The sequence below is a fragment of the Corapipo altera genome, unplaced genomic scaffold (genome assembly GCF_003945725.1).
Source record: "Corapipo altera isolate COAL_440 unplaced genomic scaffold, ASM394572v1 316, whole genome shotgun sequence".
NCBI lineage: Eukaryota > Metazoa > Chordata > Aves > Passeriformes > Pipridae > Corapipo > Corapipo altera.
Window position 1 is genome coordinate 1,463,973 of NW_020884974.1, and position 26,872 is coordinate 1,490,844.

A 26,872-nucleotide genomic window follows, 5' to 3' on the forward strand; every position below is an offset into this window, starting at 1 on the left:
AGCTGAGGGAGCTGGGGGGACTCAGCCTGGAGAGAAGGAGGCTCAGGGGGGACCTTCTGGCTCTGCAACCCCCTGACAGGAGGGGGGAGCCGGGGGGGGGTCGGGCTCTGCTGCCAGGGAACAAGGGCCAGGAGGAGAGGGAACGGCCTCCAGCTGTGCCAGGGGAGGCTCAGGTTGGATACTGGGAAAATTCCTTCACTGAAGGAGTTGTCCAGCCCTGGCACAGCTGCCCAGGGGAGTGGTGGAGTCCCCATCCCTGCAGGGATTGAAAAGCCCTGTGGCTGTGGCACTTGGGGACACGGGTCAGTGGTGTCCTTGGCAGTGCTGGGGGATGGTTGGACTGGGTCATCTCAGGGGGCTTTTCCAACCTGAGCAATTCTAGAGGTTCTTTGTGTGAGGCTGTTTTTCTGTTGCAGTAAAACCACCTTCTCTGACTTCATGCACTGTTTGTTTTGCAGGTTGGAACCACAACCCTGGAGCTTAGCCCAGAGCCATGGGTAGGACCTACTTTGTGGAGGAGGGGATCGGGCAGTACCTGTCCGAGCTCAGCACGGCGGTGAAGCCTTTTGTCACTGGGCTGCTGATAGGGCAGGTGAGTGTGGCATGGCTGGTTCTGCTCCAGTCTCTCCTGGGAACTGGGAAACCCTTGTTCTTGGTGTTGCTCACAGTGTGTTTGCTCCCATGGGTGTTGTGGACAGTGTTCCCCACAACGGGACTATGTCATCCGGGCTGTCCGCACCCCTCCCAAGGACCAGCACAAGGAGCAGAACATCCCTCCAAAACTGGCATCCCTGGATGAGGAGTGGATAACCACACACGCCAGCCAGGTGAGGAACTCACCCTCTGGGACAACAAAGGGGTGGGAGGAACAAAAGGGAAATGAGATGGTCACAAAGTATCTCATCACTTGTGTCCTCTCCAGCCTTTTCCTCCAAGTGAAAGAACCTCCCTCACCACGCTGGGCACAGATATTTTAAACCAGAAATACCTGTATTGGTTTCAGACTTTTTGATGAAAGGAGCCTTGAGAGCACTGAAGGGAGAACATTTGTAGGGTGTGTTCCTACACTGCAAAGGATTCTATGAGTGAACACCAGCCTCACCTGTTTCTGCGTACTTGTCTCCTTTTTGCTGAGTTGCAGGGTTTCTGGATCACTGAGTCCTGCCAAAAAACGTTCATGTTCATGTTGCAGGTGTCCAGGATGCTCCCTGGTGGGTTGCTGGTTCTTGGTGTGTTTATGATTGCGAGCCCAGAGCTGGCAAAGGACGGGCAGAACGCTCTGCGCAAGGTGAGCAGAACTCCTGCTGGGCAGGCAGCAGCACCTGTGCCTGGCTGAAGAATTCCCCATCACTGCCTTGAGTATATGCTCAAGTATATTTTGTTGGTTTAAGTCAGAAAATAAAAATATAGGAAAAGCATCTCTGAGGTTTATATTAAATTAAGTCCTCGTGACACAGGTGGTAGTGAGGTTAGGTTTCCTTGTCTGAATTAATTGCTCAGATTAGAGATGTTTACAGTAGTGAAAAATTTATAATTCTTACTCATTTAAAAGAAGTATCTTGTCTAGAATTAGTGTATTTGCCTTGGGTGTATGGGGTTAAATTTAAAACTGTCTGATAGACTCGAAATACATTTTTGTTACAATATGGGGTTTATAGTGCTCCATTTAGTGTCTGTTCTGAAGATGTATGTTCATTTTATCATTTTGGTGAGATAAGCATGCTGAGTGATTTACCCATGAGCAGGTTTGGTAGCCTGAGGTTCAGGACTCAATTCTGGCAGTTCAGTGCAGTGGCATCTCAGTTGTGCTTACTGAAATGAGGAGCTGGCTAAAAAAGGTGTGTCCAGTTGATCAGTAGCTACTGAATTTAAATTTTTTGTTTGGTTTCTCTGAATCAGTAACTATTTTGCACTGCTGCCTTTCCTGATCCTCGATGGATAGGCAGAAAGCTGTAATTTTCCTGTAAGCAGAAAACCATACAGGTTGTATATGTGAATGTGTGTTACTTTGTTTGGTGTATAAGGAAGCTGAATTAAGATTTCACAAGCCCCTTTCACTTTGGAGAAGTTGCCTATGACTCCTTGTGGAATGTTCCCTTAACGTGACATTTGGTGACATATAAGCTGTGTTTCCTGCTGATACATAATTTTGATATCACTTGGAGTTCAAACTTTTGTACAAGGCTATATTCCAGAAATTGTAGTGTGTATTTTTGTGGAAAAGTCCATAATATTTTTTGGTCTTCAGCTAATCTTCTCAGTGGAAAAGTCCCTGACTAAAAGAAGGCTCTGGAAACCTGCTGAGGAGGAGGTCTCAGACAGAGCAGCTCTTCAAATCTGCTCTGCTACAAAGAAGTATCCTTTATGAGCAAGGTTTACTGGCTGAGGCTGCTACCCCTGACCTGTGTTATTGCTGGTTAGTGAGAAGCTGGGAGGGGTGAGTTATCTGAGTTCAGACAGACAGAGATCAAATTGAAATTGTGAAGTTTTCTAGTAGGCCATGAGTAAGGCTGCTGACCCTTTTATCCTTGCAAAATTCCCATAATTTCTTACTGTTAGGTTTGTCTGTGTGGTGGCATCATATTATGCCTTCCCCAGTCAGTCTCGATTAGTATAAGTTGAATAAAACATCTAAAATAGTGTTTAGCACCTTGATCTTGCTGTTACCAGTGGTACTTCCATGGAATTAGGGAAGCAGCAGGCATTGGGATCAGTACTAGTGCTGCAGAAAAGTGCAGGGTCTGTGGGTGATGAGATAATGCAAGGAGAGAAAGGAGGATCTTAGAGAGGTGAGAGAGACAAGGACAAATTATGAATTGGTGCCCTGGTGGTTCTCCCTGTCAGTACATATTGATCTCAATTTATTTGTAAGAGCTGGGACAGCATCACTGTGGTAGTTGGAGTTACAGGGTAAATGTTTTTCTGCTTTTTTACACTCATGAAAGGTGAGAACTTCCTCGAGGGCATCACTTAGCTCCACAGGGCAGTTTAGTAAAGGACAAAGTTAATTGTGAGTTGCTCTTACTTCTTTTGCTTTTCACTGAATCTTTTTCTTTAAGTAGCAAAGAGTAGTTTGCAGAACCTACGACGTGCAAGATCCAAAGGTGAGCTCATCCTCCTGTGCCATGGGCAGCTTTTAGTGCATGGCAAGTAATATTCCAAAAATACATTGGCCTCTGAGTTATACAGTGCTTTGTGTAGATGCTTTATGGCTATTTTTTTTTGTTTTCTCTGCTCTCAGAGTTCAGCTAAACCAGCAGATTGGAAATACCAGAGTGCTCTGTCTGCCTCCTGGCTGGCTTTGGGCTGCACAGTAAATGTTAATATTCACATTCCACTTCTTGCTACTTCCCCAAACCATGACCTGGAGAAGAATACCAAGGTAACTAACTGCCTGCAGCAGTTACTGCACCAGTTACTACAGTAATGTCTCTGTTGAAAATGAAATAAGAGAAAAGATTTGAATAGTGCCATAGAGAAGCAGGACTAATCAGTGGAGAATATTTAGCAGTTATTCCTCTTGTAAATGTAATTCTTCTGCTGTGCTCAGTGAGAAGTTTCCGTGGCTCAAAATTACTTAACAATTGTCATGAGCAGTCCAAATAACATCTCTGCTGCCTCACCTAGTGAAAGGTTACACCCAATTAGAGGAGGGCATGGGGTGCTTTTAGTATGACTTGACTTTCAGTAGCCTGCAACGCTTCCTAAAAACCCCAGATCCCTGGGGTGACGCTTCAGTGTTTTGTAATTCTTGTTTCTTAATGGCTGTGTTCTGAACATGGTGGGTCTAAGAGTTACCTTTGGGGAAAAAACATAGAGACTGTTTTTTCACAGACTTTAAAACTCCCTTGGAGTAACTGTTGAAACATGTATTTCTGTAATTTTCAGTGTGATGCTGCCCAACCCTTTAGTGAAATTCTCTTTCCTCTTTCTGATGAGATCTTTGTGTTTTCACTTACTTCAAAGAACGGGTTAAACCGGTGGTCGAAGCAGATAGAAGACAGTGTTTTCCTCATCAATGGACAAGTTAAAAATGATGATACAGAGCTACTGGAAGGGCAGGTGAGTCCCAAACAACAAGGAATTGAGCTCTAATAGATGTGTTTTTGGAACCTCCAGTGTGATGAAGCATTGACTGAGACACCTTCCATACGGTATTTGTTGATCTAATTGACCTGTTCCAGGTCACTGTTACTCAGGACTGCTTGTGTTCTTTGCTGCAGGTTCCTTGTTCTTCCTCTGGCAACTTGAACACAATAATTATCTGTGAAGTCTGACTAAAATGTTGCTATTAAAGAACATGAGTGAGGTGTGAATGTAGGTGATGAGATTTCAAAGACCTGCATCTGTCTGAATGTTTATCGAAGAGCGGAAGCACCTTGTTCGGCTGATGCGTCCACCTCCCCTTTTAGTTTTCTGATTATATTCTCATGGCTGGTTTCTATGTGGCATTTTTCTCTCTTGAAGGCTATAAACTAGGGCACATTTTATGCCATAGTGAGGAGACTTGATTCAGTAGCGTTTTTTCCTGTTTCATGCCACAAAGAATTTTTTTTCCCCTCAGAAAAAGTCAAGAGGAAATACTCAGTCCTGCCCTCAGTTCTCTGATGTCAAGGTGCTGACACAGCTGGTAAGCATTTAGTGGTTTGCAAAGTATAACCTGGCTCTTAGATTATAAAATAGAATAAAAAGTAAAACAACATTGTGAATTGTTGTCCAGAAATCCAGCTTACTTATTCATAAGACTGTTTTTGCTCCTGTGGATACTGTTTGATTTGATCTCACTGTTTGCTGACAGACCTGCAGATTTCATGCCTTTAGAAATTCTCGTGGTGTGAAAACCACGTTGGAAAGACTGGAAAACAGGTTATGGAAGAAGAAGTCCTTCAAACTAATTCATTTGGTAGTAGGATACCTGTATGTACCTGTATACATTGATTTCAGGGTGACTGTGCATCTGAAGTTCACAGTCGCCCCACATTTCAACTTGCCTTGGCCACCTGGGACATTCATTTGGGTGCTTTTGTCAGAAGCTGTCGCCAGCTCTGGGTTAAGGCACAGATCCTGTGAGCTGGATCATCATGTGGAGCTGCTGGGTCTGTGTCAGGGGTTTCCTGATGAGCCCTGAATTTGGTGCCCCAGCCTGGGTCCTGGAGCCCAAATGTGTCCAGGCGTTACTTTGCAGGCATCTTTGCACAGCACAGGCCATCCTGTTTCATCAGGTAGTTCCTGGATTCTCTTCAGTTTTGTTCAGCAAAACTTCTAGAAATTTGTAAGATGCCATTTTAGAGGTTTGTTGAGTATCTCAGCTTGTGTTGTTCCTCTGTTGTTGCTGTGTATTGTGCTCAGGTTAATTGCCTCAGGGAACGGAGAACTTGATTTGGGCAGGAGTAGTTCGTGCAGTGGGTGTGGGAGTGGTGCATCCCTGTGTTTCCAGGTGTTGGCCCAGAGTGCTTCCTGCACACACACACTGTTGTGGTAATTAGGGGAAGCATTGCTGGGCAACAGTTTGATGCAGTTCTAAATGTGGCCACATGTATAATTTAGTACTGACTGATGGGGTGACTCCCAGGGCACCCTGGGTTACACTGGCTACGTAGTAAACATTAAAACCTCATTGCTGAAAAAAGAAAGGCCTAAAAAGTTTTATTGATTACAATACTGGAAAGTTTTAGAAGGCTTGTATGCACAAATACTTGAAACATTCTGGAAAAATAAATACATTTTCCATAACGCAAAAGAGACTTGGAGTCTCACCTAAACAAACTAAAAAATAAAGTAAACTTAGAGTTATAAATTATGAGGGGAAACAGGTTGTATGTGAACATCTGAAGGTGTGCTATTAATTTCCTAGTGCTGTTCTGTGTTGCTGGTGCTGCAGGTGCCTTGGTGAGCAGACAAAGCTGAAATGTTTGCTTTTCAGTGCCAGGGTTCCAGTCACAGATCAACAGCTACAGTGCAGGTGTGCAGTGGTTCCATAAACCTCAGGGGGGCTGTGAAATGCAGAGCCTACATCCATAACAACAAGCCAAGAGTTAAAGAAGCCATTCAGGTACTGAAAAGGGGGTTAGTTCAGCACAAACACTTTTCTGCAATATGTGAAATTTGCTGTGCTGCTTTTTCTTTGCCAGAATAGTTTATAGCGGGGTCAAAATGTTCGTCCCCTTGCACTTTATTGTGTCAATGCCTTGTGATTATTTTTGTTTGGTTTTAGTGCTCATTGTCTAGAAGTTGACAGATCTTATCCTAAAATTCCTAAACCTTTCCTCAACTTTTCATTTTTGTTTTGTTGCTTTCTTTCTGGATGTTAATTCTTTTGATGTTAGCTTCTCTTTATTGAGCTTTTTAAAATTCACATTAGTTCTAATTTTCTGGGAAAAACTATTCTTTCACCATGGGTTAAGCCTATGAGGGACTGGGGTTATTTCTTACTAGTCAAAATTTGCAAATGGCTTTTGTATTACTGGTAATTATATTTATATTACTGATGATTTCACTTTGTCCTTGCAGGCTTTGAAAAGGGACATAATAAACACACTGAGTGATAGGTGTGAAATACTGTTTGAAGATCTGATTTTAAATGAAGGACCTCAGAAAAAAAGTAAGAAAAATGAACCCCCCAGCAACTTATATTTGCAGTGAGTTTTGGTTGTTGTGGAAAATTCTGCTGGTATAGTGAAGATCCAGTGTGGTTAGAGCAGAATAAAAAGCAAAAGGCACAATTGCTGCTCAGCAGCCTTGACTTTTTCCTAAATCTGGAGAATTTGTGCCAAGTTCAGATGTGTCCTTTGGCATCACAGCTCCCACCCCATGTTTGCATTCAGGTTTTGTGACCACAGAAGACAGTTTCACCCTCTTTCTCACTGATTGGAAATATTGTGATTTTTAAAACTTCCACAGTTGAAACTCCTGTCACCGAAGTTCCAACTGCAACTTGCACATTTTACATTTTTATTTTTGAAATCACTGTATGGCACTCCCATATAATGTTGCAGGATGTTAAAACTTGGTAGGATTAAAAGAACCAGCTGGGCATGGCCTTGCATGTTTTTTCTGTCACCTGTGTTACAAGTATTAGTGGACAGGAACCCTGAAATTCAGGACTTCATCTCTGTTAAATTAAATTGCCATTGTATATGATAATTATGGTATAAAGAAGTATCCTGATTTCTTTTTTTTAGCTATACAAATATATCATTTGTGTTGTCTCTGCCCCCTGAACTTCTTGCTCTGCACCAAATACTGTTTTACAGATTTGTGTCTTTTATAGGAGTGGATCTTATTTCAGCACCATAACTCATTACTGAGTTACATTAACTTGACTTGAACAGAGCATCATGCAGGGACCTAAGTATGGTGCAAATATGGAAATAAAACTGCCTATCATGATTATACTGAAACCTGAGGAGGAGTATGCTGGGACCAGATCTCTGAGCTCCTGCTGGGGATTCTTTAAACTTCTTTAAGCAGGGCAGTGGTGTCAGTTGCTGTGTTTAAATAAAAAATTAGTGAATTGAAATAGCAGTTCGAGTATCTCAGGTGAAGGAAAGCTTTTTCCTTTGCTTGTAGTTCTGAGTTTGCTCTTTAGGTGGCACCCGAACTTTGTGTCTGAGGTCCTGTGTGGTGGTGAAATCCTTATCTGCAGGCTCTCCCGGGGTTCTGCTGGTCATTCCAACCAGGAGAAAAGCTCTGCTTGAAATTTTGTGGTCTGTTTTAGAGCTCTCTTGGATACTTCTGGAGAGACTAATAATGTAAGTTATATAACTAATAATAAATCAATATAACAGCAGCCAAAGCTTCCACAAAACAGCAACAGCTAAACAAGCCACGCCTGAAATCAGGATTTTTACACGGAGACCTTGAGCAGTTCTTTTGCAATAGTTTTATCTTATGGCCAGGGATCAAGGAGGAATCTTCTCATAACTGGCAGGGTATTTTGTAGGTTTGGAGAGGGAATACCATGTGTTGCCTCAGAGACTCTTTGTCCCCGTGCCTGGGTCCAGTGTGATGCTCAGCGACTACAAGTTCGGCGACGAGGCCGCTGGAGAAATCCAGGAGCGTTTTGTGGAGCTGTTGGATCAGGCTGTGCAAGCTGAAGATATCCACACAGCAGAGGAGATCAGCACAGGTGAGTGGCTGACAGCCAGGACAGGCTGGATCATTCCTTAGGAAAACGTTCACTAATGGCATAGGCCAGTTTTATCCACATGTGGACATGCCCAAATTCAGCCGTGCTTCATACAAGGGTTTATATCTAATAACAAATTCAAGATATTCCTGGAAAATAGTAACTTTCTTGCAGTTTCTGTTTCTTGTAACACACATTTGTTTCTCCTCTCAAGTATTTTCCCTTTTCACTGCATTATCTGTGCACTCAGGGCTGCAGCCCATGAACTGCAGGAGGTACACAAGGTTACTCTGCACACGAGTTAGAGGTGATCCCATATTGACAAATAAACTGTAAGAAAAACCTGTAAAGCTTTATTTTCTTTATATTAATATATATATTTACTCTTTCAGTAGCCCAGTTTTTTTTAGAGCTGAATAGTTCTGATACTGCTTAAAATAAGTTAGAAGAAGAAGCTGAATGATTTAGTCAAATCTACTATTTCTTCCCTACAGAATTAAAAAATGCTTTAAAAATCTATTAGCAAAAAATACAAATACTCTGTGTCCTTCATGCTAAATTTTCATGCTAAATCTGACTTTTTTTAAAAAAAAGTTTCTTTGTTCTGAGTGTTTTATAAAAAATGCAGTACCCAAACCTGAATATATGTGATTCACCCAAAGTGAAAAGAAAATTGAGAGGGCTGAATGTCTTACAAGTTTATGATTTGATTATGAGACTGTTATATTCCCTTTAACACATACTTTGCTATAAACTAGTCACTGACTTCCTTTTTCTGAATATTTCTGGTTTATATCATTCCCTGTTGGCTTTTTTTTTCCCCTGTGTGATGTTGATTTTAATGTAGGAGTGAAAACTGATGTTGAAATGTATCCTGTGATCTCATGGAAGAGATTTTTCTCCCTTTTTTCCCCTCCATCAACACGAATAGGAACTGCAGGTTACAGTTTTATAATTTAAATTTAAAAAGAACGGCATCAATTCTCATATAAGGGCTCAGAATAGTTTTTTGTTGGTATTTAGGGACAAAAACTGGGAAGTGCAGCCATGACTTGCTGTGCAGGGTGAACTGTGAGTATTGATACTCTCCTTGACCCACTTGTGTACTTGGAGGGGTTTTTGAGTTTCTTAATGTCAGAGCTCACCCTAAATTCTTTTGATCTTTCTAAATGAATCAGTTCCTCCCCAAGGCTTTAACTAAACCTGTCAGCTGTGAACTGACTCATTATATGGAGAAGCAAGAGGTGTCCACAGCTCAGGGGCCTCAAGGAAAGCAGGAAAGCCAATAAAAATCTCTCTGGCATTATTAGAGTAACTTTAATACTCTTACAGCTAATTACTCCTGAGCTTTAGGGAATCAGTGTAACTTAGGGAAGCAAATTAGTATTGTAGCAGTGGATGTAGGTGTGGGAGGGAGAGAGGAGATGATTCAGTTGAGCTTTATTGTGTGATCTGGAGGTGAGAAGAAAACCCCTTTGCACTGCCAGCAGTGCCTCCCAAAGGTTGCTGCCAACACTGTGTGTGTGAAAGGATGGCCACAAAATGAGCTTGGGAGGTCTTGTAGCTTGCTGGGTGTAGAATCTGGGGGGGGATTTATGTTCTTTAACAAAAAAAAAGACAAATTTAAAATTCACTTAATTACTAAATTAAAGTAAGTGCTTATTTTCTTTAGGGGGAAAAAAGCCCAACCCACAAATTAAAGTAAGTGCATAGGAGAGAAGAAGGAAAACCATACAAATAGGATTTTAGGAACATCTGGCCTTGTCCTGGAGAACAGCATAAAGATTGTCCATAGAACAGGATCTGTTCATTCTGATAATTATTGATGTGGCATCATTAACTCGTGGTTTATTAAAATCACAATGTATTTATACACTTCTATCCCACCAGAAGGGTCATTTTAGAAATGAGACCTATTAACTGCATAAGAAAAGTGTTCTGCATTCTAAGAGAAAACATTAATTAAGCAATTTGATTTTTGTATGGTTGCTTTGGTATGAAGTGTCCAAGTATTGCTGTGACCAGGTTTTTGTGGCATAACAGCAGTTGGGGGTTTCCCTTGTGTGAAGGCTTTTCCAGTTCTGATTTGGGCATTGTGTGATGGTTCTCTATTAATAATAGCCAATATTCAATAGCTGGTTTGTCACCAGCCTTTCTATTTGAATCACAATTCCTGTGTTCTGAGGCACCAACCTTGAATTAACTGGCAGTGCTCTCCGTGGTGAGGGTCTGGGGAAAGTTCTGCTGACATAAAAAACTGTCTAAAATTCAAGAGCACGAGGAGGCTTTTGAAATAATTATATTTTTGCTCTTTAAAATATGCTCTTGAGAAGAAAAGGATCTATCAGTATCGGCAGAAGATTTACTTTTTAAACAGCTTTTAGTCAAAACATAGGAAATTTTGAGAAAGTCAATTTTAGGGGCTTATTGAGCTTGGCCTCTGCTGCAGTTTCCTCCAGTTTTATTCTCTTGATTCCTTGGACAGCTCTCCAGTGAGGACACTGCTGGGTCGTGCTTTAAAATTGTTACGTGGAAAATAGAGAGTAAAACCCAAGCTATTTATAAATGAGAGACATAAATAGCTCTAACACTGTAGTTTCAAGGTGTTTAGTGCTTTAAAACAGGCAGCTGAAAGCTCTGCATTTCTGATTGGCTTTACTAAATCCCTGCTGGGACAGCAGCGGGTGGGGACAGACAGAAATAAGCCTTCAGCAGTGGTAATCACCTCCCCACCTTCCTCAGGGAACTGGAGACTTAGTGAAGAATTGAGGATTCATAGAATTGCTACTGGAAAACATCTGCTATTAAAGCTTTGTATGAATTATGCTACAGCTGCTGCACATGCACGTCCTTCCAGAAATGCCTTTGGTAACTAAATAGCTCAAGGCTGGCTCTTTTGCTTTTTCCCTTTTTTTTTTTTTTGGTGTATTTTCCCCTCTGAGGAATGTGCAGCTTCCAAAGGTGCCTTCAGAAAAGCCCAGCAGTCCTTAGGAAGGCACAAAGAAACATGAAGTCAGAGGGCACAGACCATCCTACCTGCTCATCACACCTAAAGCAGAAAGGAACCTGCTGGATCTAGGCTTCAGAGGTGACCCCAGAAATACTTAGTTTGTCCCAAAGTGGTATGTTTTAGGGAATTCAGAACTGGACAGAACGTGGTGCTGGCACTGTGCTAGTTAAGATACTTACTAAAAAGCTGTATTGCAACAATTAATAATTCCTCTAGCTGAACATTTCTGCTTGTATTATAGACAGTCCTTGGCATAGAAAAAATAATGATGAAACCACTCATTGATGAAACCTCCTTAAGCACCAGTGAGATTCAGTGATATTTGATAATTTCTCTTCAAAAATCCACACTTTGAAATGTTTTGAAATGTCTTGAACTGTTGTGTTGATGTTTTGATTTTACGTGTATGTGCAGCTTACACAGAGATCTCCAACCCATGTTTTGCTTAATATATGGACATGTATGTGTCTGGATATCTGGATATCTCAATATCTTGTGAAGTTTCATATCAGACAGTTATTAATTGCTCTGCTGCAGCACATCCTATACAAATTCAGTGAGTTTAGGGATAAAAATGGCTAAAGACAGATCCTAAAAGTCTAGTTTGAGTGCTTCGCTGTAACAGGTCTTGTCCAGGTTTGACTTGAGAAGATTTTGAAGACAATCATCCTCATGAGTCATCTGAGATGACAGAAACAACCTTTCTGATCACATCTAGATTATACATTTCCACCATAACTAATGATAGAGAAAGTACTTTGTGAATCATTTGCATATGAGTCATACAAAGGATGTGTCTTATTACTCAAGTATGTAACTTGTAATTTATTGCTGATGGACAACCCCACTGGGTGGTTGTGGAAACAGGAGCTCTGTTTTTATTTAGATCAGTGTTCCATGGACTCCTCAAACTTGGTATCTGGTACTGCTGGGAGGATTTCTTTGTCTTCTGGACAATCCCTCAGGCTCATTCTCTTATCTCAGTGTGCCTGTCCTGTTCTTCCCAGAGACCCCCAGCTCTCACTGCAATGGCACAAACACTTTCTCTGGCTGGTTGCTCATCCAGAGGTTGTCTGCAGTCATAGCTACTGAATTGTAATCCAAACTTTTGACAAGTGATGCCTTAGCAAACTCTCCTGGGAATGGGAATGCAAACTGAAGGCCTTTGGCCCACCACCATCAAGTAACCTCAGCACTGAGCTGGGATTCCCTGCTGGCTCTGGGTGGCACAAACAGTTCAGGGGAAGGACTGGAGATTATTGCCCTTCTTTTCTCTCCTCCCTGTCTCTAGCAAGCTGGGGATGGCCAAGTGCTGAGGGAAATCTTGGGGAAGGAAGTAGGTACAGGTTTGAATCCCATCTGTCTGGAAATAGATTCAAGCTCTCTCACATCCTGGCTGAGCAGACTAAGGATTTGGTAATCACTCCAAAGAAGAATGAGGCCTCTATGCCTGCTCAGAAAGGGTGTTTTTACAGGATCTTCAACAAGAAGTTTCTGTGGTTTGAAGAAATGCATTGATGGCTGTTGGGTAGGGAGGTGATGCTGGGCTCATCCTTGTGGCAGTGGGTTGGCACATGGCCTGAGCTCAGGGCAGATGGCTCTGAAAGGAAACTCTCATCCTGGAAAGTGGTTAATGGTAAATTTTGGTGGTTCCCCCTCAGAGCAGTCAAATTCTCCCCATGCTATGCAAATATGGTTGGGTATGTTACCATGGAAGCAGGGTGTGGAAGATGAGTTTCAGAAGAGGAACTCCTCCCCAAATGTACTTTGTCTCTTTAGTTTTACTCTCACATCCATATAGAACAGTTCAGCACTGTGTTGTTGCTAATGTACTACTTCAGTAAACTGCTTTTTGTACCATAAATGTAGTTGATGTGAAGTTGTTGGGCCTTTTGCATTAGTTCATTGTAAAACACAACTGATAGTTTTCCCCCTGGTGTTTACTTCTTCCCTTGATTTCCATGCAGTTGATATTTGTCCAGTTCCTGACAACCTGGAGGACACACAACAGACACAGCTGACAAAAGCAACGTTGTTGATGAAGCTTCAACAAAATATGGGTATGTTGCTTCCCAGTTCTTTGCTGTGGCAATCCCAAACCCACAGTGGGCCCTTTCTGTTTGCTCCCACAGCATCCCAATTTTCAGCCTCAGTAATTCAGCCACAGAACCCTCCCTTTCAGTGCAACTTCTCCACCATACTCCCTTGTCCAGCCCCCATATATGTCTGCACTCAGTACAGTTCTCTTGGCTGAAAGTCTTCTAGTGTTAAAATACAGTTATACTTTGGTCAACAAAGCAGTAACTTCTGCTTTCTGTTTATTCTTAGAAGTAGAACATGGTAACTGGAAGATTAAATGTGTATTTGATGTAGATATATAAATATCTTTCCTTAAATCATTACTCAGGTGTTTTGGAGTTTTCTTGTGTGTCTTCTCAGCTGCATCAGTAATGAGCAAGTTAGTCAACATTTCCAACAACAAATGACTGTTGTGCTACAGAGACCTACCAAGTACATGTAGTGCTGCACAGAAAAGAAAAAAATTAATAGCTTTTGTTTCTTAAACTTTCAGTTATTTTTTTTCCCAGTCTGATTCCTAGAATGGAGTCAGTGCATTATTTTATGGCCAAGGTACTACAGAAGTGTGCAGCCAGCTGGATCTCTGGGAGGGTCCTGCTCTGATTGGAAATGTCAAGGGGAGCTTTTATAATTTATTTATCTGACACTGTAGCTTTAAATTGAGGCTTAATGGTGTTAGGTAGCTCACAGAATCACAGAATGTCCTGAGTGGGAAGGGCCCTACAGGACCATCCAATGCAACCCCTGGCCTTTCACAGACACCCCAGCAATCCCACCGTGACCTTGAGAGCGTTGTCCAAACCCTCCTGGAGCTCTGGCAGCCTTGGGGCTGTGCCCACTGCCCTGGGGAGCCTGGGCAGTGCCCAACCACCCTCTGGGGGAAGAACCTTTTCCTGATAAAAGCAGTTTTTGGGGTGGCTCTTTGGTTTCTCCTCAGGCACATTCAGCTGCCCTGCCCTCCCCGTGCTGCCCTTGGCCCCTCACTGCCGTGTTTCTCTGTTATTCCAGGTGTGGTGGTGGCAGCTGCTGTTGCAATCCTTGCATCCATCTTCTCTTTCAACTACTTCAGTGACTGAGCTGCAGCCCCTGGAGCTCCATGGAAACGTTGGCCATTTCCAAGCTGGAAACAGCTGGGTTTAATTGATTAGTAATTAATTGTTGCCTAAATATCCCCAGGTAGATGTGCAATATCAGTGTAATGATAGGCTCAGTTACCTTGTTCCAGCATGCACTTCATGTATCAAGTAGAATTATGCAGGTACAGAATCAAGTACAAAGTGAATGAAGTTTACAAGAAACCAACCCTATCACTCCATATAAATGAATGATAATATTATTTTCTAGCAGGAGCCCTTAAAAAGAAATATGGAACCTTCATTTTCTTCCTGCTGGCTCCTTCAGTGCAAAATGCTGCTCCTGGTGTTTCTCAGGCTACTGATAAGACTAGTGTAGTTACCTGGTATGACAATTCCTGCTTTAATTTGCTAAGAGAAATCTCATTAAAATTAATTGGGGGAAAATTAGATTTACTTTTAGGTAGTACTGGTTAACTAGCATAAAAGGTATACAAATAGTTTCTAGAATTTTCAAGACTAGACCAAGGCAGCCTGTAAATACCTTAGTTCAAGATCTGGAGAACTCAGAAATCAATAAATTTCTCTGTCCAGCTCTTATTCAGTCATTGTTCTCTCGGAATATTAACTATTTCAGCAACAGCTAGATGTAGGCAGCCCTTGTGGTTTATCTTGTAGGTACATGCAAGTTGTCAAAATTATTGCTAATCAGGATTTTTAGACTATAAACAGAAATCTTTCCATTATAGGATATTTTCCAGGGTACACTGGGCTATAACAGGTTTACTTGCCATGAAGAGAGGTGAAGGAGGGAAGAATTCTAGAAAGGTTAATAAAGATAATTTGTGTATGAAATGTGATGTTTACTTGGACCTGAGCTACAATAGAAAAGAGTTCCAGATTTTAAGGCATTTTAGTACCACTGCAAATACCTTTTTTTGTTTAAAGGCACTGGAACACAAAGAAAAAATAAACACTTTGGTTCTAAAGCGTCATCAAGGATGTACTGGGATACCTTTATTAAAGGCAACTGTGAGAAAGGTGTCTCAACTGGTGTTGCCTCATCTGTGTATTCTGTTTTTCCATGTTTGGGAAAAAGAGCTGCTTTTAGTGCTGTGAATATCCTTTGAAACACAGCGTTGACCTTTCGTGCTCAGTGTTGCTCAAGCAGGGCCTGCTGGAGGGAGGTGGATGTTGTAATGGGGGCATTGGGTTCAGCTCTGTGGGCTTTATAGGTGCATTTTGTTCTGTGCCAGTGGGTGGAATCAAAAGCAAGATGGCATCATGCACAGCAGTTCCTCCAGGGGAGGCTGAGGGTTATCCAGAAAATGGGGTTAACTTTGTATCCTGCTTCAAAGGAGGATTGGCTTAAAAATTGCTCTGCTAAAGTCTCTGTTAGAAGGAGGAGCAGGGGCATAATGAAAAGCAAAGAGTTTGTCTTTTGCCTCTTTTTGGTTTTTTTTGGGAGGAGTGGGATGAGGAGGTAGAATACAAAATTTTGGAGGTAAAATATGAAATAGTTATTTTGTAGTTGCCTGTTGCACACAGCTCAGCCACAGAAGTGAAGTACAGCATCTGAGATGCTCAGTGTCTGACACCAGAGCAGAATAATGGTCATGGAACACTCATCCCGTAGTTCTTCTCCTTTAGTACTTGTGGTGTAAAACATGAAGCTTGTTGGGATGTATAATTCCATGGGACCCCTAACAGAGAACTCTGTTTTTCTTCCCCCCTGCAAGTGTTTAGTGAGTGATCCTTTTCTCTATGGTCTTACTACAGATGGTCAAATTAACCCCCTAGCTTGTAACTAACTGGGTATCAAGGATCTGTGGAAGTCTGGTTTTCCAATTTGAGCCTGGAAGAAAGCAAAGAAATTGCTTTTGATGGGATTTTTGCTTTCATACCAGAATAAGAATATGTGCAATAAGAAATTAATTTAAACCCTGTCAAAGTAAAAATGAGTAATTTGACTTGTACCTGCAGATTGAGCCTTCCAGTAATCCTGCCATGAGGAAACAGGGCAGGTGGAAGAAAACAGGTTCTCACTTGTCTGAGAATTACAGGACTAACCAAGAGGGGATTTCATGGTCCCATCCTTTTTTGTTGGCCATTGAGAACGTGAGAAAATGAGGGCTTAGGAGAAATGAAAGAGTGCATGTAAGAGAAAAGGAACCTTTTAAAAGTCTCTTTCTTGGGTTACTGCATAACTTTAGCTCAGGTTTCATACAAGTTTATCCTTTTCCTATGCAATCCTCTGAAGCTTTCAGTCTGTAAAAACTCAGTTGAGACTGAAACTGAGCTTTGTTAACTCGTGTGCAGCACTGGAAATCTGTTTTAATTTTAATATGTAAGAGTCCAGAGGAATGGTTTGCACTTCAACAACTGAAAGTCTGGCTCTTCTAAGCATAGTTCTAAAATTGATGCTACAAAATAATTTTACAGAAGCCCTTATTTTCTGGGCTTTCAAATGTAGTTTTGAAAAGCCTCAGTGGTCTGGGTCAATGAGGTTTATGGTCCCTCACGTCTGAGGGCAGCATTTGATGTGGTGGGAACAGACAGGCTGGGGGGTTTTGACCCCAGCTGGCAACTAAAGGACCACACAGGGCTTACTCCCCTCCTTGGGGCAGGGGGAGGAGGGTTGGGGCAGAGGGACAACTTTTGGGTTGCCATGAGAACAGTTTAATAATTGAAATAAAGTAAAACATAATCATAGTAATGAGAAGGGACATAACAAAAAGAGAAAGAATACAACCCCAGAGAGACAAGGGATGCCCAAGGCAGTTGCTCACCACCCACTGCATCCAAAGCACAGCCTCCCTGTGCTGGATGCTGGGAAGAGAAATAACTCCCCCAGCTGACACTTGGATCTACCAGAGGTTTTGTCTGGGTTTGATCAGCAGTGACACCAGTGATAAGATGGAATATTTGGGGACACTCGGGGTCTCTGTGCCTTTGAGTCTGAAGGAAGAGGCAGCAGGGAGGTGCCCCTATGTGCTTTTTTAAGCATTTACTGTTTGCTACTCAAAAAACCTTTGTACAGTAATAAATGTTTGAGTCAAGTCTTGCTTTTTGGGTTTTTTTTAAGGTTTTTTTCTTTTTTTCCCCCCCCCTGCAGAAACCTGGGTAACTGCTGTGATCAGAGCTTTATTTGCAACTTCATTAGTCATGAGCTGCTGTCGAGGCTTGGTGCTGCATGTGTTTGCTCTCTCTCTTTGTTTTTTCTTTGAAATTACAGGTTGAAGGAAATCCTGCTTAAGCATGCTTTAATCCTTCTCTTAAACTGGAGTGTCAGCTTATTTCTTACAGGAGCTATGGGTCCAGTTTCTGTGGTGGTATTGGTGGTTTTTGTGCTTTCAGCCTGGTTTTCAGAGAAATGAAGTTTATGTTACAAGGCTGCTGATGTGCAGCCTAATGGCTTTTGAACCAAGTTGGATAAAGAGGGAAAGTTCCCAAGAACTTTTAAGTTCACACCACTTACATGGAGATTTTCTGGTGTGCAAAAGACAGAAATTTTTCACTAATCTTCTTTAAGACATGTCATAAAAAAATACAAGTGAAATATTGACCTGCTACCCAGGTAACTGGTTATTTTTGTGATAGACAGAGATAATTCATTATTTTTCTACATAATCTTTTATAAGATCACTGGATTTCCATTGTGCTGGGTGGATCTGCAAATGGTAGATCTGCAAATATTCTGAGCACTGCTCCAAGGAAAAGCTTTATTCCACCTGGAGTTCCCTCAGAAAGACTTATGACACACTCTCACTCAGTAATTTACAGCATGGAAATCATAACATTTTGGGAATGTGCTGTTGGAATAAAATCATGAATTGTTTTACATATTCTTGAAGAAGATTGTACAAGAGCTGATAGAGGAACTTCATTTGTTAGCTTAGTGTACATGAGGTGAGGTTTCTAGAGCTCTGTTAAAACATCCATCCATTGCAAAACCAATATTAAAAGTAGAAAATCAGCGGCATTTTCATAGTTTCTAAAAATGAACAAACAAAAGAGAAATAATCTTTAGCTTTCTGGTAATCTCAAATGTTACAGATACAGAGTCAAATTCAGCCTTCAGCTTTGCCAGTGTGCAAAAGCCACTGAAGTGTGTCCAATGCTTTGTTGTGTTCTGTCAGAACGAGAGGAGGAGGAGTTTTTAGACCGAGAGAGGAAGGTTTATAGTGAGTTTTCCCTCAGATTGTTAAACTGTAGTTCTCAGCAGCTTCCCTTTAACAAAACTCAAAACTTTGGGCTTAGGAAATGTCTAATGAGTGCTTACTAATATTTCACATGTTTTAAGGCTAAGGTTGTGTACTACCAATATATTTCACACTTCCAAGGGCAGGTCTCAAGGGCTGTTAAGCTTTATTCAGAGTTATTACATAAGCACAATATACTTTTTCAGATACTGCAGACATTTTAAGCATTGCTGCTCAACCTGTGGAGCACCCATGAACTGAAAGGAGCTGATGCTGTGTCTGTGTTTGCTGTTGTGAGAGCAACACTTCTGTAGTGTTGTCACAGAAGTGACAGCAAGAAGGGTGAGAAATTTATTTCTTTTCATGAATATCGAATATTAAATGTGGAAGCATAAAATATTGTCCTAGTTTCCCAAATTATTTAGGAATGCAAGGACTTTGGGCTGTTTGTCCTTCAAACTGCTTTTTCCTACCGAAGTTGGTAGAAGTGTATCTGAGGAGCCATAATCCAGAGCATGGACATGGCTTTTTGTGTGCACAGAGGGATGGATCAGTCTGAAATGAAGGTCTTGTGCTTCTTGGAGACAGGCATGGGCCCTCAGTTTTTAATCCTTTTTACCTTCACATCTTAAAGATCACCAGCATTGTCTGCTGTTCTTCCTATTACTTGTGGCATAGAGATAATTATGTGCAGGACTGCCAGTTGTGTGTGTTTGAAGTAAAATTCATATCCTAACAGTTAAATAATTTTGTATCTTTGTATCTTACAAATAAGTTAGCAAAGACAGCCTTCTCTAAACGAGATGGGTGTTACTGACATTGATTTACAGCTTACTGAGGAGGAAAGGGAGACAGCCAGCACTGTGGCTCTGACTATTCAACATCCTGCTCATCCGTGTTGCCATTTCCCAGGGCGGGCAGCGTCCCCTCAGGCAGCAGCCCGTACTCATTCAGGAAAGCCTCCACATCCACAGCAAAGAACTCCTCATTGAACTGTTCAGAAACACTAATGAAATTGCTCAGCAGCTCCCCAGCCTTGTAGACCAGCAGGGAGGGGAGCACCTCGTTGGAGAAGCGATCTCCAGCCCCGGTGCTGGAGGCCTTGATCTTGCAGAACTTCACGGTGGGGTACTCTGCGGCCAGGCAGGTCAGGCTGCTGTTGAGGGCGTCGCAGCCCTTCACACCATCTTCATAAATGTGCACTATCACCGTGGTGGTTTTGTGTTCCTTCTCCACGGCCTCCAGGAACTGTTCCCCGTTCTGCAGCTCGCACAGGTAGCCGAACTTGGGCCCGAAGCTGAGCCGCTGGTGCATGTCCTGCATGCAGCGCTTGCGGTACTGCTGTAGGCAGCTCTCGTCCTCCTGCGCGTCGTGGATCAGCTCGTACTCCTGCATGCTCATCTGGGGGGGCCAGAGAATGTTGGGTTAGTGAGGGCTAAGCCCTCAGTGCTGAGGTGGGAAGAGCCCCTGCTGTTGACTAAAGAACATCCAAGCTGACCCAGAAGAGCCGTCACTGCCTGCAGTGACTCTGGAAGGTCTCCTCAAGACACGGGTGAAGGTCCTGCCTCAACACTTCCATGTTGACATGACAATTGCCACATTGACAAAAACCTCTGGATTTTCCAGAGTTGGTAGGAATTTTGTCACTGACTGCAGTGGGCTCAAAGTTTAATTCCTGTGTTTTGGGGGGTTTGGGTCCCCCCCGTTCAGACCTGGCAGGTGGTAATGAGTGACATTCAGGCTCACAGCTCTGTCCCTGACTAATAGGTTTTTAAACAGGTTAAACGTTTGCCTTTGCCTTAACCACGGATCATTGTGGCAGGGAAGAGAGGAAGAAAGGTCAAATTGTGCTGTGATAGGTTGTTGTGCAATGTAGTTTGTTTTACTGGAGTCTTTTGCTTGAGAGAGGACTGGGTAGAGAGGATCAGAGAACCTTTAAGGTTGGAAAAGCCCTCTAAGATCATTGAGTCCAACCATTAACTCAGCTCTGCCAAATCCACCACTAACCCATGTCCCCAGGCACCACATCCCCATTTTTTTGAACCCTTCCAGGGATGGTGACTCCACCAGTTCCCTGGGTGGTCTGTTCTAATGCCTGACAACCCTTTTGGGGAAAATTTTTTCCCTTATGTTCAACCTGAGCCTCCCCTGGCACAGCCTGAGGCCATTCCCTCTCCTCCTGTCCTTGTTCCCTGGCAGCAGAGCCCGAACCCCCCGGCTCCCCCCTCCTGTCAGGGGGTTGCAGAGCCAGAAGGTCCCCCCTGAGCCTCCTTTTCTCCAGGCTGAGCCCCCCCAGCTCCCTCAGCTGCTCCTGCTGCTCCAGCCCCTTCCCAGCTCTGTTGGTTTGCACGTGGTTTGTTCTCTCTGTGCTGGGAGAGCTCTGCTAAGTTACGCAGAAATTGAGTCTGGTAAATACAGGATTTTCTAGCTTATAACTGGTATGTTTTATCTAGAATCAAAATTCATTTATTTTGCTCTACTTCTCTTACCTTACGGCAGAACCTCTCTCTGGTGTCTTTATCATCTCTACTGAAGGATCTGTGTGGTGAAGACATTTGTCTAAGCATTTCTTTCTTGCTCAAGGATAAGGACTCTCCATCTTCGCTTTCTAATTTAAACTTCCTCCAGTCGTTGATCACACCCTTGGGCCCTAAGAGAGATGAAGCTGGATGAGAAAGTGCAACAAGGAGCTTCTTGAGAAGTTTCTGCTCTTTGCTGCTTTGTCCTTCTGTGCCTCAGTTTATCTGTCCGTCCCTCTTCCTCCCAGAACTCTCTCCAGGAGTGCTGAGAACCCAAACTTTGGGACTAATGTGTCCCAAAAAGTAAGAGTATTTTCTAACCTGGATCACTTTGGGGTTCTCGTTCCTATCAGGAGCCCATGAAAGGATTTTGGTGACCTATTTCAGTAGTTAACAAGGATGAGAATGTTGAAACCTGGTAAAATTGCCATGTTGGCCAAAGCTTGTGTTTCGTACAAGTATATTTGCATGTCTCCATAGACAGTGCATTTATATAAATAAATTGTATAAGAACTCACAGTAAAATTAAGAATACAGGGCACTTGACATTTCTTTTTAAACCCATACTTGTTCCACTGGAAGAGTAACCCATAAGGCAAATGCTACAATAATTCTGATTGTAATGCAGAGCTGGTTGACTGAAATGGTTAAATTTTGAAAGAGGGGAGGGGAAAATTAATTTTGAATTCTAGTGCTGTTTTTCAAAATGAAGCATTTGAATCTGCAGCTTAGTTTATAAGGCATAACCAAGGAATATTTTGGTGTTTTCAGAGGTGAAGGATCCCAGAAAGAGTTATCACAAGAGCTCCAAGAAAAGGAAGCCCTTGGAGCACAGGGCGGGAACATCTCGTTGCCTACCAGGGTCCATGTTCTACACACAGGACATGATCCCTGGGTGTGGAGCTGAACACAGTGTCAGGACTCATAAAAATCCTAAGGATTGAGTGCTACTTTAAAAAAACTGATGATTTTGAGCAAGACTTCTCTTAAACCTTCTAAATGCTGCGCTGTGTTTGCCAAGAGGACTTACAAGGTTCATTTTTAGTTCTGAGTGTTCCTTCTATAAGAAGGAAAACATAATTTTGCCTTTATAGTGAAATATTATCACTAAATTCTAGTGTGGGCTTTGTTGCTGTTTGGTTTTCTCTCCTCTCCAGGAGAAGGAAGGTCATCCTTCAGGACCAACCCACAGGAGCTCCACTGCTCTTGGTGGCTTTGTCAAGTGTCTCCTGTGTTGGCTGTTTGCTTCAGGTATGAGGAGGATTGGCACAAAGATCAGACTGGTGTTACCTGCCCTTACCCCAAAATGCATTCTCATTGCCTTTGGAACCTGTGTTTCTGCTCGAGAGGATTGGTGAATCCATTGGATCTACTGGAATTCTGTGCTTCCCCAGTGAACAGGGACAGTTTAGCTTATTTTTAGGGGGAAAAAAAAAAAGGCAGTTAGTTTCCTTGCCTGTGTGTGTCGCCTGTCCTTCGAAGTCTTCTTCCAAGCTGGTGTTGGCATTTTCTTCCATGACTGTGGCTGGAGTAGGAGATGCTGCGAGTTGCAAAGGAGGACAGTTAATAACAGGATGGAAAAGGGATCATCAGGTCCAACAGAGTGTGCAATTTCCTGCAGTGAGTATCAGTGGAGATCAAAAGGCACATGATAATTATAGAGCTGCTCATTGTCCCGTAGAAAGCAACTGGGATATGTGTCAGTGTCCTTCAAAAGGTGTTTGGCCAGATGCTCATGGAAAGTACCTGGGTGAGGGTTCCTTCATTATACTGTTCCTTCCCAGTCATCTGGGACACGGTGGGAAATAGTGGCTGTAAAACTTCCTGCAATGGGAATGTACACTGAGTATCTTCTTTTTTTTTTTAAAATCCTCCTTAGAATCAGGAACCTATTAATTTTCCAAGTGCTGCAAGTATTTACTTTTAATTATTGCCCGAACTGCTCGTTTCACGTACAGGATGTGGAGTCAAGAATTTGAACCTGTTGGGCAAGAGACCTCTGAACATCCTGGAGCTGGTTGGGCCATGTTTGTTGCAAAACAGCAGAAATGATGGGGGTTATAAATCAAAATCACGTTCTTGTCCCACCCATTCTATAAACCAGGTGGCAATCCCAGGGCACTGTGATACAGCAACACCCTTTTTATCTTTAGGTGGAGTTTTTGCAGCAGAACCACTGCTTTTGAGTATTCCCACCGAGAAGATGATCCCAGCTGGGTGTTGTCAGAGCACTGCAGAGCACCAAGGATTCTTAAGGCAGGTGATTTGAGTGCTCCTGTTTAGTCTGGAGTAGTTTGAGCTGTTCATACGCTAAGTTAAGCTTTGACTTCACAGTACATACTGTCTTTAAGCTAAGATGTTCTCATGCCATGAATGCCTTATTTAAAAGCTGACTGGCTGTTAGCCTGGAGTGATGTAGTGGTGTATGCACAGGAGGAAGGGCACCTTCATTTTTCCATACCAGCATCAAGGGATAACATGGAATAATGGCTGAGCTGAACACAAGGAATCCGATTCTTGCGTGTATTGGGACCAAAGCTGATTAGTAAACATGCAAATAAGTTGTCCCATGCATATACCCATGGCAATCAATCCAAACTTGTGGGAAACGTTGCAAGTAAGTTTGGAAGAAAAGCAGATAATGAATTAGACTTTATTGGTATAAATTCTGTAGGTTGATCTGTAGGTAAATTGTTGTCGCTGTATAGATCCAGATTTCCGGATCAATTGCTACTCCCTCGGTTCTGAAATAGAAATCTGAAGCTAATCCCTTCTCACTAGGCAAGACTAAGAATCTTTGCCATGTCAGGGATGGACAGATAATGTGGATATGCTGGGTCAAAGCCTTAAGTCATTCCCGTGGCTTACCCAAAGATCCACAGAAAGCTCTTGTCTGCTGCTGCTGCGGATTGTCTTTGTGCCAGGAGGAACAGGAGGACTCGCTCTGTGCTTTGCTGTTTCAGAGCTTTTAGCCCTGAAAGGCACTAAAAATACAGGATATGAAACTCAGAACACTTGAGCAGGCTTTTGGTGAAACATCTCTCTGCCCAGAGATGGGAGCGGATTGCTTAACAAATGAAAGGTCTCCGTGAAATTTATTTGCTCCGTTGTACCTAATAAATTTGAAAAGATTAAGTGAATCATAACAGCAGAGAAGACTGTGATTCACCATTCTCCTGCAATGTGACATGAGGTTACACTCCTGACCATGCACAGGCTGGGAGCTGACCATGGACTGGGGAACTCCGAATATGCCGGCTCTGTGACGGAGTCAGTCCTGAGCCCAGAGCCAGGCAGCCAAAGCACTCCCCTAAATACTCATCATTCTTATCTCAGCGGTGAGGATTGGGCTGGCCAAGCCAGGTGTTTCCTGGGTAGGTGTCTGAGGACACAGGCACAGGAACATGTCACTGCAGGGTGGCCCCTGGGAGGTGCCAGGCTGAGCTGGCTCTCCCTGAGCACATGCCTGCCCTGCCAGGGAAGCACAGGGAAGGAGGTGTGTGGGCACAGCCACCTAGGCTGGGAATTCTCCCACATTCTCCTGAAGGGTTGAGGTGGAGTTGTTGTGTTGCTGGGTGGGATTTTTTTATGGGTGGTGAGGAGGTGTTCTTTTATATGCTGGGCACGTTGCATTTTTCCAAAGAAAATATGAGCTTCCTAATACATGGGGAAATGTGGGTGCTGCCAGCTCTGGAGCTCGTTGTGCAAGTGCCCCCATGAGAAATGTCAGCGCGTGGTGCTGAGTCAGCACAGCAGAGAGGGCCGGGGCAGTTGGGGGTGACCCAGCACAAGGTGTCTCAGATCCCAAGTTGGCACCTCCCTGGCTTTACAGGTGAGCTGGAATGTGGTGTGCCTGGCAGGGGGGATGGATGGAACCCTCCTCTGCACCGGATGGCAGCTCTTGTAAGAGCAGCAACCCTGTGGAGAGGCCACGGTGCTCATGTGGGTGCAAGTGGGTCCTAACGAGTTGGCTGGCAGGGCTGTCTTTTGATCTTAATGAATTTCTGCTCATTAAGGTCACCTGTAAATGCAGCCCCCCTGAAATGAGTCTGCTTGAGAGTGTCATGGAGCACAGGGGTCAGGGGATGGTTGGATTCGTTAGGGATGGGCTTGTGTGGTGGAGAACCTCCATCCCATGCCACTGTAAGCTCCTCTTAGAGATTCCTTACTTTGTTACAGCTGATTATTTTGGGTTTTTTTCATGTAAATGTGCAGTCTTTCAATCCCAATAAATAACTTGCTCATGGTGAGAGCACGTGGTGAGAGCAGGGGAGCCTGAGCTGAGCCAAACAGCAGCGCAGGATGATGTGCAGTGATGGTAATGTGCTAATTAATGCCATCTCTGGAGTTAATTATGTCTCCTAGTTCTAAGGAAGCACCCACAGACCTTCCAGCTTATCACAGTACACCTGGAACTGACTGCCCTAGGGGTGGAAACACAGTCCCACCATTTGCCATGGACTGATCCAGGCTACACTAGAGAAGGGTAAGGCTCCAGAACACATCCAGTATATTGATGAGATCATCGTGTGGGGGGACACAGCAGAGGGAGTTTTTGAAAAAGGAAAGGAAATTATCCAGATTCTCCTCAAAGCCGGTTTTGCCATCAAAAAGAGTAAGGTCAAGGGACCTGCCAGAGAGATCCAGTTCTTAGGGGTGAAATGGCACGATGGATGTCATCGGATTCCAACAGAAGTCATCAACAAGATCATAGCGATGGCTCCACCAACTAACAAGAACAAAACACAAGCTTTCCTGGGTGTACTGTGACCAGCTGCATTGTTGCTGATCCCAGGCTTCCCCTTCACACCACGTTAACAGCACCCAACATTCCAGATGAACAGCAATCTCAGGGGAGGGGGGAAACTGGTGATTTAGAAGATCTGTTGTATTTTCATTAGCTTTTGTCATTGGTTTTTGACAATTGAAAATGGCTCCTGAAAAGTTTAAATGGGGAGAACAAATTTTCCTTATCAGGTCTGTGGCTTATTAATATATTAGGCCATATTTTGTCATGTGTATGGTGACTTCACATAACATAGTTTAAGTGACTATAACTTCTATAACTTTCTTCCTTTTCTGTCTTTATGTCAGATTTTCTGAGGGAAGAAAGCAAAAGTTACAATTTCTATGTGGAGGAGACTTGAGATGTCTTTGTGTGCCAATAAGTCACTTTTTCAGCAAGAAAAAAGCCCAAACCCAAAGTATGTGCCTGACAATGCCATTTAATTTCTATGAGCTTTGGATCTGTTGTAGCTCAGGAGCAGCAGTTCCTGTTACTGCTGCTCATCCTTCTGGTGTCATTAAACTGGACGGACCAGCCTTACTACAGGGTAGATATAACCATTTAATAGATTGTTTCCTTTTTATCCAGTATGAAAGAAGCCTTTCTGCTTAGTAGCAAAGCGCAGAATCCCAGAGTGGTTTGGGTTGGAAGGGACCTTAAAGCCATCGAGTTCCACCCCCAGCCCTGGGCAGGGAAACCTTCCACTAGCCCAGGTTGCTCCAAGCCCTGTCCAACTTGGCCTTGGACACTTCCAGGGATGGGGCATAATTTTGTGCCTTTGCCTTTCACAGAGAGTTTTCTGTTTACCCCAAATACAATTTTATTGATTTTTTTTTTTACTATTTTACATGTTGAATTTCTGAGATAGCTCAGGAAGAAATCACTGTAGCTGTGTACTTGTGAGGAAGCCTCATTTAATCCTTGTAACGGGTTGGAGCTGTAAATACAAAAATAGTGTGTTCTAATTGTAAATTATAGTTGCAGAAGGAAATTTAAAAAAATCTCTAAACAAACCGCAAAAGGCAAGCTGCATTCTGCAAAGGACAAAGCCAAAAAAACTTGGTTCCAAAATAAG

At 43.0% G+C, this 26,872-nt stretch overlaps 2 protein-coding genes across 5 annotated transcripts in view; one reads left to right on the forward strand and one right to left on the reverse strand.

Annotated features, from left to right (window-relative positions):
• Positions 1–17,570, forward strand: part of ODR4 (odr-4 GPCR localization factor homolog) — an 18,638-nt gene extending 1,068 nt beyond the window's left edge. For 2 of the 4 annotated variants that reach the window (XM_027665295.1, XM_027665296.1), the window contains exons 2-14: positions 459–592; positions 699–827; positions 1,193–1,288; positions 2,249–2,355; positions 3,068–3,104; positions 3,242–3,382; positions 3,967–4,062; positions 4,565–4,630; positions 5,924–6,052; positions 6,511–6,601; positions 7,943–8,128; positions 13,106–13,198; positions 14,226–15,335. In XM_027665295.1, coding sequence (XP_027521096.1) covers positions 494–592; positions 699–827; positions 1,193–1,288; positions 2,249–2,355; positions 3,068–3,104; positions 3,242–3,382; positions 3,967–4,062; positions 4,565–4,630; positions 5,924–6,052; positions 6,511–6,601; positions 7,943–8,128; positions 13,106–13,198; positions 14,226–14,293 — 1,338 coding nt within the window. In that variant the 5' untranslated portion in view covers positions 459–493 and the 3' untranslated portion in view covers positions 14,294–15,335. Of the gene's footprint in view, positions 1–458; positions 593–698; positions 828–1,192; positions 1,289–2,248; positions 2,356–3,067; positions 3,105–3,241; positions 3,383–3,966; positions 4,063–4,564; positions 4,631–5,923; positions 6,053–6,510; positions 6,602–7,942; positions 8,129–13,105; positions 13,199–14,225; positions 15,336–17,405 lie in introns of those variants that run through there. The other 2 variants (XR_003531247.1, XM_027665298.1) reach the window with 2 other exon arrangements.
• A 780-nt stretch (positions 17,571–18,350) lies between these two features.
• PDC (phosducin) lies at positions 18,351–23,237 on the reverse strand. The gene is made up of 3 exons (XM_027665331.1): positions 22,468–23,237; positions 20,982–21,142; positions 18,351–19,893 (listed from the first exon to the last, which is right to left on the reverse strand). Exons 1-3 carry the CDS (start codon positions 22,526–22,528, stop codon positions 19,366–19,368), a joined length of 750 nt encoding a protein of 249 aa, XP_027521132.1. The 5' UTR covers positions 22,529–23,237; the 3' UTR covers positions 18,351–19,365.
• Positions 23,238–26,872: the final 3,635 nt, after the last annotated feature.

What these genes read in the sequence shown, in the direction of transcription:
- PDC (XM_027665331.1), bottom strand. Translation starts at nt 22,528, where the DNA reads ATGGAAGAAAATGCCAACACCAGCTTGGAAGAAGACTTCGAAGGACAG. An exon ending in AGGACAGGCGACACACACAG is followed by an intron (nt 21,143 to 22,467) that starts GCAAGGAAACTA and finishes CATCTCTCTTAG; the next exon opens with GGCCCAAGGGTGTGATCAAC. An exon ending in GAGAGAGGTTCTGCCGTAAG is followed by an intron (nt 19,894 to 20,981) that starts GTAAGAGAAGTA and finishes TGGCCCCCCCAG; the next exon opens with ATGAGCATGCAGGAGTACGA.